General features: G+C 43.9%; 1 protein-coding gene across 2 annotated transcripts in view; it reads right to left on the bottom strand.

The window, feature by feature from the left end:
• Positions 1-8,717: 8,717 nt before the first annotated feature.
• LOC101853113 overlaps positions 8,718-12,356 on the bottom strand; it is a gene marked incomplete at its 3' end in the record, with an annotated part of 13,671 nt that continues 10,032 nt past the window's right edge. For both annotated transcript variants that reach the window (XM_013086518.2, XM_013086517.2), the window contains 2 exon segments: positions 8,718-9,651; positions 11,967-12,160. In XM_013086518.2, the coding sequence (XP_012941972.1) occupies positions 8,812-9,651; positions 11,967-12,152 (1,026 nt within the window). In that variant the 5' untranslated portion in view covers positions 12,153-12,160.

Raw genomic sequence — 12,356 nt, 5'->3', positions numbered from 1 at the left:
TCAGGGCCATTGCCATGTTTACACTTCTGCTTTGAGGGAGTACACGCCCACACAAACACAACACACGCACACATTCTGCTTTGAGCACTCTATGTGTGGAACGCAGTGCTGTGAACGTTGCTGCTCCACCAGAAATACATCTTTATCTTTGTCTTGTGTTTTGTCCTGTGTCTTGTTTTTTGTCCTGTTGTGTCTTGTGTTTTGTCCTGTTGTGTCTTGTGTTTTGTCCTGTGTCTTGTTCTTTGTCTTGTGTTTTGTCCTGTTGTGTCTTGTGTTTTGTCCTGTGTCTTGTGTTTTGTCCTGTTGTGTCTTGTGTTTTGTCCTGTTGTGTCTTGTTCTGTGTCTTGTGTTTTGTCCTGTGTCTTGTGTTTTGTCCTGTGTCTTGTGTCTTGTCCTGTGTCTTGTGTTTTGTCCTGTGTTGTGTCTTGTGTTTTGTCCTGTTGTGTCTTGTGTTTTGTCCTGTTGTGTCTTGTTCTGTGTCTTGTGTTTTGTCCTGTGTCTTGGGGTTCTCCTCCTCACTGCTTTATTGTGTGTGTCTGTTTGTGTGTGTGTGAGACAGTTCAGCAATTTCTACCACTAAAGTGTGTCAGTGTGTGTGTGTGTGTGTGGGGAGAGGTTTTTTTCTGCTACAGTGAATGTATCCAGCCAGCTGACAGGGCCCAAGCCACCGGACTCCCAAAAGACGGGAATTGTGTGTGTGTGGGGGGGGAGGACAAGTTTTGCTGTGGTTGGCTGCGCTGTGGGGGGTGGGCGGAGCCCAGAGATGCTGACAGATAAGACTCAATTTCTCATGTCTGGTCACCGCCACCATCTGTCACACAGACATTCCCCCCCTCCCCCGTGAGCGAAGGGTTCACCTCCCCGCTGTCCATCTATCTCATTCATTTTGCATTCCAGTTCCAAGTGTTTGTACTTTGTTCTCATGGCTTTCTGGCGGATGGTTGGAGGGTGTTCCTGGTAGGACCTGCGGAACTTCTTCTCCTTCCCTTTTTTGTTTCTGTCTGTGCGGGTGGTGGGAGGGTGCAGCTGCTAGGTGTGGTGAACAGTCCGCCCCGCGGTGTGGTGGTGAACAGTCCGCCCCATGGTGTGGTGAACAGTCCGCGGTGTGGTGGTGAACTGTCCGCCCCATGGTGTGGTGAACAGTCCTCCCCGTGGTGGGGTGGTGAACGGCGTCCTGGTGGGCTATGGTGTGGATGACCCCTGTTCGAGTCCCTGAGGGAGGGTTGGAGACGTTTTCCAAGCTGTCCACTTGGTCAGGTCAGGCCAGGGGAAGTTTTCCAAGCTGTCTACCTACTTGGCTTATTCATGGGGGGGGGGGGGGGGTGTGGACACCACATTTGAAGGCCCAGCCTCTTATTTACCTTTACGGTGTTAAAGTGATGCAAAACCGGTACAGTGAGCTTTTTGAGGAAGTAGAAAAGTGATTGGGGGGAGGGAGGGGGTTAAGCGCTGTACAGTAAACATGAGTTGATTGGATCCACACGATGCGCCCACAAATGTTCTCGAAAACTTACATGCTGTCTGGAAGAGTATTGTTGGTTTGGTTTTTGTTTGGTTGGAGTGTTTGGACTTGTTGATGTCAAGGAATTTTGCTGGTCATTTCTCTTAGATTTTGTCCCATTCTGTTGTTCCATTGCTAAAATTATTTGCCTCCCCATTCATCTACAGTTTTCATTTGTATAAAAATAAACCGCTGAAGTAAACGCGACCGTGTGCTGACTTCTCCTGTGTGTGCGTCTGTGTTTCTGTTTGATCAGTGTGCCAGTGGGTGGTTGGCAGGTGCTCTGCTGTGGTTTGCTTCTTTCCTGTCAAACATCTGTCATCTTTAAATCTCCCCTCCTTTTTTTGTGTGTTTGTTACTCTCTAGTAACACCTCTAATCTTCGGCACTTGTGTGACCTTATTGCGTTGCAAGTGCCGTAAAACACTAAAACAAAAAAAGAGTGCCAAAACGGCAGCTTTTTGTCTTGCTCCTCCATGAAGGAAAATTCTGTCTTGCCCGAACTGTGTCAAAATCAAACTTGAAGTGCGCTGACAAAATGTTATTTCTCGGAATGGAGCCCGTTGGAAATAGATACATATATATCACTATCACGCTTATATAGGTGAAGTATTTGTAATAAAAGGCATAGTGCAGGCTCTCTAGAACGACATTTTTGACATAGATCTACCCGATACTTTGTGTGTAGCGACATGATGATGGTGGCCAGGTCCCAATTTTTTCCTTTTCATCATAAGTAGTATTTTTGGTTACCTCTTTATAACGTCAACTCTCTATAACAGGGGTGGGGGTTAATAGAGTATCTCTCCTGTCTGCTGGGATACTGTATCCTACTCAACCTGGTTTGGTCGGCTAGGATACTGTATCCCACTCAACCTGGTTTGGTCGGCTAGGATACTGTATCCCACTCAACCTGGTTTGGCTCTGAGACTGAGAGACAAGGTCAAAAGTAGTCTGCCTTCCATTTTTTAAAGATGAAACTTGTTTGGAAGGGGTTAGTGAAACATTGACTGTAAAGTATAGTAGAGGGTCAGTGAAACATTGACTGTAAAGTATATTATATATAATAGCGGATTAGTGAAACATTGACTGTAAAGTATATTACAGTGGAAACCATATATCACAGGCCCGGTAATAACAGGGATTTTTTAAATCCCCGTTTTTTCCTACTCTTTGTCTCTATTAAAAGTTATCGGCAATAACAGGGCCTCATCGGAGCCCAACCGGTTATAGCAGGGACAAAGGCTCGTTAACAATTTGTAAAGAGAGAGAAAGAGTAACGCAGCGATGGAGCAAGCCCACGCAAGCCATGCCACTGTGAGCATACGCAGGATGTGAAGCGAGAGAGGGCTGCGGTGTGCTGCAGACCTCAGATCTAGCCCGAAACCTAGCAACACGCGCGCGTGGCATAATGTGTCACCAACAATGTCAAGCGCTAGAGAAAATGCTTTTCAATTGACAAAAAATACGAAATAATCCAGGCTGTTGACAAAAGCAAGCTCCACTGGCAGAGATTTGTCGTTAGTTCGACAGTCCACAAGGGTCGTTTCACATCATTATCAAGGATAGAGAGAAGGTAGTGGTAGCATACTCTAATTAAATGGAAAGTTTGCTCGGGATCGAAAGAAGATGAGACTACCCGATGCAGATGCAGTGGACCAAGCTCTTCTGATGTGGTTTAAGGAGGCAAGGAGAAAATTGGTGCCAAAACCTCTGTTCATGGGTACTTGTGGCAAGGGAAACTACCCATGAATAAGTACAGCTGGATTAGTCCACAAATGCTTACTTTCCTTGCATTTCTGATTTAACAGGGATCGGATATAACAGGACTTTTTCTCTACTCCCACCATCCCTGCTATATCAGGTTTCCACTGTATATATAATAGAAGGTTAGTGGAACATTGACTGTAAAGTATATTATATATAGTAGAGGGTTAGTGGAACATTGACTAAAGTATATTATATATAATAGCAGGCTAGTGAAACATTGACTGTAAAGTATATTATATATAGTAGAGGGTTAGTGGAACATTGACTAAAGTATATTATATATAATAGCAGGCTAGTGAAACATTGACTGTAAAGTATATTATATATAGTAGAGGGTTAGTGGAACATTGACTGTAAAGTATATTATATATAATAGCGGGCTAGTGAAACATTGAATGTAAAGGGAGAACCAGTGGAATGTTGACAGGAAAGAGAAAGATCCAAGGTCAAAAGATGCCCTGATTTTAGGCCGTCTGCATGCAAGATGAAATCTATTTTTAAAAATTCAAGGCTATTTGACATGATGGAAACGTTTAAAAGCTAAGTTAGGGGAAGACCCAGGTCGGGGAACCCCCCAGGCAATATCGATAACATTTTTCAAACTTTCCAACTTTTGCTTTTTGTGGAAAAACATCCTTTGTTGACATCTGGACATAACAACGAAACTTGAAAAAACATCCTAAATGACCTAAAAGGACATTTGAAAAGTGCATATTGCACTGAAAGTCCTTTTAAAAAATCCTGTTTTTTCTGTTTTTCTCAAAATCAACTTTTTGACATATTATGTAACCTCCTTGGTGCAAGTTTTCCAAATCTAGTGAAGAGCTAGAAAGAAGCTTCAAATTTGGCGTACATGTGCTTTAAGATCTATTCTGGGGATCTACGTGAGGAAATTGGGAAATATTGGTAACTTGTGGAAATATTCAATTTTTTTTTAACATCAAATTTCGTCAACTGACCCTCGGGGGTCCATTGAGTTTGAGCTCACTTTTTTATTTTTAAAGATAGGTCAAAATCCTCACATGGATCCCCAGTTCAGACAGGTTTGTACTTGTGTGCCAAATCTCAGGCTGTTCTTTCAATATTTACTATGAAATTCTTCTGCACTAAGAATCTGGTTTGAAAATCCAAGATGGCTGCCACAGAGACCCATTAAAAAAAAAAAAATCAACAAATCCACCCTCAGTACATCCTATTTTTACCTATGAACTTCTTGCAAAATTACATGAAAGTGAATAAAAGTCATTCGTTAAGAAAATTTTTCCGGGAGTGTACATCTCCCCTTAAAACAGCCTATAATCAAAGATATAGACCCATATATTTTTCAAAAAATATTTTTGATCTATTGAGGGTAACAGATTTTTTGTATTGTTTTTTTATTAGGTACCTTTACCAAGATCTACCTATCACTAAATTTTCATTAGGTATTGGATGTAAGAGAAAAATCATTCCACATAATATATAGGCCTACAGTGGAGTCCACTTATATTACTTATAACGAGTCCGGAAAAAACGAGAAGTCTGTTATAAAGACACTATTCTTAAACACCGTTTTTTTTGTCTTCTTTACCTTTGTAAATAAAATACTGCTATAGCGCTATCAGACGAACATGACATGCGAGTCGGTTATAGCGGAATATTGCTGCTGCTGTGCACAGTGCATAGGCCATTATTAAAAAACCTCGCCAGTTGAGAAACTTGTTGGTGATCTAGCGAAACTAAGAGTGGGAGAGCCCATGTGGGTCAACGATGAAGGCCGGAGCGAATGAGTAGGGAGGTTGTGGCATGCGCAGACAAGCAGAACGCATCACGTGATTGGCCAGCGTAAGCCTAGTTTAGATTATCAAGGTCTACCATGCCTCTCACTTTTCCGATGCGGGGATGGAGAGGTCACAGCAATGTGATGGATGGAGCGAATGTGTGACGTGTGCGAGCAGACGGAATGCACCACAGGGTGTGGTGGGGTGGGGGAAAACACAGTGGGCGAGTTAGCCAAGAGCCCTTTCTTTCTGATTGCCAACGCCGAGCTGTTAGTCCACATCGCTAGATCTAGCGCTAGAGAAAGAAACCTGATTCGATTCTTGATCAAGTAAGACCTAGAGGTCATGTTGAAACAAAATCATCATCAGGGTAGATAGCAAAAGGAAATAAACAGAACGCCAAACTCATAGATTAGGCCTACTTTACAGTTTCCCTTGAATTTATTACTGGATCCCTGATAGTTATAGTTATAGCGAGAATTCTGCTATAACGGACATTTGGCACCGGTCCCCTCCCTCTCGTTATAACAGGATTCCACTGTATATTCTTGACAACTTTTCATTCTCAACATTTTAATACAATGACAATGTACCAAATTAATTGCAATAGGATGGAGGAATTAAGAATGTTTAAATTATTTTTTGTGAAGACACATGGTGAAATATGAAAAACTGGATTTTCACAGACAGCTCATACATAACCTTTTTCACAGACAGCTCACACATAACCTAAACCAACATTGCCACACAAACCAAACTCCTTCAGTCAAGAGTCATTGGTGCATATATGATGATATTGTTCTTTTTCCATAGACTCTAGACATCTGACATATCAAAATTATCCAAATATGGCCTCACAAATGGCCCAGAAAGCCATTTTCACATTTTTTTTGCTAAAGACTAAAGGGAGGTTAAAACGACAAAATAAAATCAACTTCAGAATTCAACAAAAATTAACCCATGAATGCTGCGATTTGTAGAGATACATATATACATTATATGTATACTTTTTACACATCAAAAACAAGAGAAAGAAATGCTCTTTTGCATAATATGAAAAGTAATCAGAACAAATGTTAATGTATCTCCTAGGTCTTCAAAATACCCATACACACAAAAAACTGGCAAATATGATTATAATGACTATATATTTCAATTAGCACAAAAAATCACCTTTCATTGATAGAAACACATTATTTATAGAGAAAGCAAAGCTCTATTACATAATATTAGGAAGAGCAAACTAAACATCAATGCATTCATCTCTCTAGTCTTCAAAATAACCATCATAATATTTTAACCAAAAAGTTGAATAGTCCTCCGCCAATCTTTAACACATATTTTACAAACGCACTACTTTGAGGTTCAAGGTAGCATTCATAGAGGTAAACATATTATACATATAAATATCTATCAGGGCACGATAACTGCCCCCCCCCCCCCCCCCCCAAAAAAAAAAAAAAACTTTTTTTAAAACCCTCTGAATGAAAGGACAGCAAAAACAAAAAATGTAACATTCCAAAACATAACCCAACACAATATGCAAGACCAGAAATCTCAATCAACTTGAGGGATACTGCTCCTGTTGCTACTGCTACAAGAACTACCACTACTACCACTACTACTACAACTACTACTACAACTACTACTACAACTACCACTACTACCACTACCACTACTACCACTACCACTACCACTTCAGTGGGTGTCGCATTCTACAAGGTCACATTCAACGAGAAGTCGGCCCCAACGAGGCAATCCTTAATCCACGATTTTTTTCCTCTATATATCTTTGTAAATGTACGTCAGCTCCAACGAGGTTGCAAACAGACCGAAGTCGCTTTCAACGAGGTCTCAACAACCAAACAAAAGCAATTAGGTGCCCCAAAAGCGAAGAATTTTTATCTTTTCTCTCCATCTCACGCGAAGCACAAGGCCCATCCTCCATTCTTAACACATTGTATTGCTAGATCTTGTGTGCCTCCTAATATGGGCCCCAAAGCCAAGAGGATGGGCGAGGGTTAGCTTATGGTAGGGATGGGAGGGGGTGGGTGGGAACGCGAAGCAGGCTGTGTGAAACTTGATGAACTCTGGACGGGTAGGTCTAGATCGAGACCTTAACTTTTCAATTTTCTTTTATTCCCCTGATCAGAAAATCCCAGCTCCCGCATTTACTTTATGTAGATCTAGGCCTAGATGTGAGAGGGGAGGTTTCCACACGAGAGGTGTTCTGTAAAAAAATATTTTAAAAAGTAGAAATGAGGGTGAGAACACAGCTCACACACACGCACACTGATGCTGTTGGAGATTTTGGTCATCAGGGGGAACAACTGTTGTAATTACAGGTATTGGTACATCGTGTCATATAATAACTTGTCTCCTTTCTTTACTTTGGCCTCAGTCACGTTCAACGAGAGGTCGGATCCAACGAGGATAACAAGCCGGTCCTGGCAAACACTGTGTATATATATATTATATATATTATATATATGAGATGTAGCCTATCAGGGAACACGCCTATTTGCCTAAAGACGGCAACACCTGACAAGAATCGAACCCACAATTCAGCAGCAATCTGACGCCTTTCTCTCAGTCAGTTGAACATGTGTCACAGACGACAGAACATGTGTGTCAACTGTGACAGACGACAGAACATGTGTGTCAACTGTGACAGACGACAGAACATGTGTGTCAACTGTGACAGACGACAGAACATGTGTGTCAACTGTGACAGACGACAGAACATGTGTGTCAACTGTGACAGACGACAGAACATGTGTGTCAACTGTGAAGACGACAGAACATGTGTGTCAACTGTGACAGACGACAGAACATGTGTGTCAACTGTGACAGACGACAGAACATGTGTGTCAACTGTGACAGGTATAGATCTACACGTCCCCACCTCCCCCAGTCTCATGAACATACGGCGACTGTGAACTAACAAAGTGAGGCTAAAACCACACAGCCACCTGTTGACTGTTGACACTTTTGTGGATGTGAAAATTGGACCAGGTACAATTTCATCAACACATGACAAGCCCATGTCGAATTTTCCTGACAACCATCGATCAAAGGCACAAAATATGTCATTGTTCACTTTTCAAAGACTCTCAAACTTTGGCGGCCATTTTCTCGCTAATTTTACTACTGAAATCAGGCGACCTCACTTCCTTCAATATCTTCAATTCTATTCAAGATAAATGGATATTTGTTTCATTGGAAGCAAGGGAAATGAATCAGCTGTCAGATGACACCAATAACTCCACGTGCTCAAAAACTGACCAGCGCCCAATTCCAGCGCGTCAGGACACACATATATATAACTAGCTGGGCCCCCTTTCAACGAAAGGAAAGATTGGTGCATTAACATCAACTGAAAGTCATTGGCCTACTAGATTTTAATTTACACTCTACAGGAATGGAGCAATAAATCATGAGAGAAGCAAAAAATGAGAACGTCATGAAATATCACTTCCAGCACTTCCGTTGTGAAGGACAGCTACGCAGATTTGTTTCGTTGCTCAGTGGAAGAATCACAAAGGCCAAAGAAGGACGGGAACTTTTTGTCAAATATATTTGTCTAAATTCAGGAAATGAATAAATAAAAAATCGGGCCCCGTCATGGGGGACCTATTTATCTTTTTGCAGGTACTTGCCAACTTTCAACTCTGTAGCTGTCGCAGATTTATGGGAAAAGTGACACATGTGTTTCCAAGTTGCCAAATATATAATAGATGTACCCATCTCTCCTCCTCTCCATCCCCTCCATCCTCTACCCTCATGTCTCTCCTTCCCTCCTCTCCCCCCTTCCCTCCTCTCCTCCCCCTCCCCGCCCGTACAACCGTTCCACCACCCTCCCCACCCCCTCCCTCCTCTCCTCTGCTGTCAGACCAGGTTTCCTAAACGCTGCGAACCACCTCTCAGGCTCTGTCATGAAGCTCCATGTGTCAGTGTGTCGCTCTGTGTGTCTGTGTGTGCGTGTGTCCGTGTGTCGCTGTGTGTCCGTGTGTCCCCCACCAAGAGTTGTTTGAGTGGCCAGGCGTTCTCTGACCACGACCGCCTGGTAGAAGTCGAGCCCGGCGCGCGCCACACTTTCCCCGAGACCAGCCGCCTTCACGTCCGCTCGCCGCTGCGAGGCCCGGGTGTTATAGTCAAACGCCTGCAGATAGGCAAAAGTCACAGTGGGGACAACCAACAGGAAGGAGAGGAGGGTGGCGCCGCGCCACGCCACTGCCTGCGACAGGGCGCGTGTCACGAGGTAGCAACAAGTCACCGACACGCCCAGCACAAACGCGTTGACGTAGATCCGCGACGACTTGGCCTGGCACATTTCCCTGGCCAGGGCAAACTTCTTGGCGTGTCTGCTCAAGGCCAGCGAGCGGAGGATGGCCTCCCCTTGCTCCGAGGCCGCGTCAATTCCTAAGTCTGACAGCAAACGTGAGTCGTGGCGAGCCTGCGGCAGGAAGTGGGGGGAGAAGTGCACGGGCACACCCACCACCGCACCCCACTTGGTCGCCATGGAGCCTGCGTGGCTCAGCTCCAGCGACCTTGACGGAATCAGTTCAAGGACACTGCCAGTCATCTCAGCACGCTGCGACCAACGCAGCTCACTTTTTATCTGGGGATAGAAACGGCATGTTATGTCATTTGTGTGTCATGTCATTTGTCAGTGTCATGTCATTTGTCGGTGTCATGTCATTTGTGTGTCATGTCATTTGTCAGTGTCATGTCATTTGTGTGTCATGTCATTTGTGTGTTGTGTCATTTGTCAGTGTCATGTCATTCGTCAGTGTCATGTCATTTGCGTGTCATGTCATTTGCGTGTCATGTCATTTGCGTGTCATGTCATTTGTGTGTCATGTCATTTGTATGTCATGTCATTTGAGTGTCATGTCATTTGTGTGTCATGTCATGTGTGTGTCATGTCATTTGTCAGTGTCATATTTGTGTGTCATGTCATTTGTGTGTCATGTCATGTGTGTGTTATGTCATTTGTCAGTTTCATGTCATTTGCGTGTCATGCTATGTCATTTGTCAGTGTCATGTCATGTCATTTGTCAGTGTCATGTCATTTGTGTGTCATGTCATTTGTCAGATGTGTTCCCTTGTACGTGTACAATGACAGTTTCTGTGTCACTTTGTCACAAATGACATCTGTTACATCCCAACCCCCTTCCCTCAGCTACCGCTCGCTCCATCTCTCCCGCTGTATCCGGACTATCCGAGGTCGGGCCTCTCCTTGGCCCGCCACACCTGAGCACAGGTCATTGAGTTTACAGAGACACAAAAAAGGGGGTTCTTCTATGCCCCGCTGTAGGGGGGGGGGGGCGCGCTGTAGTCGTGTTCTACTGTAGCCGATACTGTATCTCTGTGTGTTCTACTGTAGCCGATATTGTATCTCTGTGTGTTCCACTGTAGCCGATACTGTATCTCTGTGTGTTCCACTGTAGCCGATACTGTATCTCTGTGTGTTCCACTGTAGCCGATACTGTATCTCTGTGTGTTCTACTGTAGCCGATACTGTATCTCTGTGTGTTCTACTGTAGCCGATACTGTATCTCTGTGTGTTCCACTGTAGCCGATACTGTATCTCTGTGTGTTCCACTGTAGCCGATACTGTATCTCTGTGTGTTCCACTGTAGCCGATACTGTATCTCTGTGTTATGTATCTCTGTGTTACTCTTTACACATACAATAACTGTTACTGTGTCCCCGTGTCACCTACAATGACCATAACTGTGTCCCTGTGTCACGTACAATGACCATAACTGTGTCCCCGTGTCACGTACAATGACCATAACTGTGTCCCCATGTCACGTACAATGACCATAACTGTGTCCCCGTGTCACGTACAATGACCATAACTGTGTCCCTGTGTCACGTACAATGACCATAACTGTGTCGTTACGTTACTGTGTCCCTCCAACAAAGAGCAAGCCAGCTGTGTAGCTGTGTGTAACTGTGTAGAAGTGTAACTGTGTAGATGTGTAACTGTGTAGATGTGTAACTGTGTAGATGTGTATATGTGTAGCTGTGTGGATGTGTAGCTGTGTAACTGTGCAGCTGTGTAGATGTGTAACTGTGTGGATGTGTAGATGTGTAACTGTGTGGATGTGTAGATGTGTGTAACTGTGAGGATGTGTAACTGTGTGGATGTGTAACTGTGTAACTGTGTAGATGTGTAACTGTGTAGATGTGTAACTGTGTAGATGTGTAACTGTGTAGCTCTGTAGCTGTGTGGATGTGTAGATGTGTAGCTGTGTGTAACTGTGAGGATGTGTAACTGTGTGGATGTGTAACTGTGTAGATGTGTAACTGTGTAGATGTGTAGATGTGTAAATGTGTAGATGTGTAGCTGTGTAGATGTGTAGCTGTGTAGATGTGTAGGTAGATGTGTAGCTGTGTGGATGTGTAGCTGTGTAGATGTGTAGATGTGTAGCTGTGTAACTGTGTAACTGTGTAGATGTGTAGAAGTGTAGCTGTGTAGATGTACAGCGGTGCAGATACAGCATCTGGACATGGATGGCTGGTGCCTCTATAAATAAATCATTGATGGTCATGAGTGTAGATGTGTAACTGTGTAAATGTGTAAATGTGTAACTGTGTAGATGTGTAGCTGTGTGGATGTGTAGCTGTGTGGATGTGTAGCTGTGTAGGTATGTAGATGTGTAGCTGTGGAGATGTGTAGGTGTGTAGCTGTGTAACTGTGTAGCTGTGTAGATGTGTAGGTGTGTTGATGTGTAGCTGTGTAGGTGTGTAGATGTGTAGGTGTGTTGATGTGTAGCTGTGTAGGTGTATAGCTGTGTAAATGTGTAGCTGTGTAGATGTGTAGCTGTGTAGGTGTGTAGCTGTGTAGATGTGTAACTGTGTAGCTGTGTAACTGTGTAGGAGTGTAGCTGTGTAGGTGTGTAGATGTGTGGGTGCGTAGCTCACCTCCTCCGCCATGAGCCGTATGTCTACGTCCAAAGTGAGGTCGAGGCCCGGCGTGTCGCGGTGCGAGTCAGGTGTGTAGTGCTTCAAGCCCACGGTGTGTGGGTAGAGATAGGCCAGTGCTGCCCCAGAGCTGGCCAGCACACACGCATAGCCTGGCGCGTTGTGACGCATGTGTCGGTACGCCATCTCTTCGGCTGTGGAAAACACATGAGAAGAAACAATCAGAGATTTGTTGAAGACAGAACGAATACCGCAAGTCCTTGTTGAAGACAGAACGAATACCGCAAGTCCTTGTTGAAGACTGAATGAATACCGCAAGTCCTTGTTGAAGACAGAACGAATACCGCAAGTCCTTGTTGAAGACTGAACGAATACCGCAAGTCCTTGTTG

This window comes from Aplysia californica, unplaced genomic scaffold (assembly GCF_000002075.1).
Source record: "Aplysia californica isolate F4 #8 unplaced genomic scaffold, AplCal3.0 scaffold00474, whole genome shotgun sequence".
Classification (NCBI taxonomy): Eukaryota; Metazoa; Mollusca; class Gastropoda; order Aplysiida; family Aplysiidae; genus Aplysia; species Aplysia californica.
This window is presented reverse-complemented; position numbering and strand designations above follow the sequence as displayed.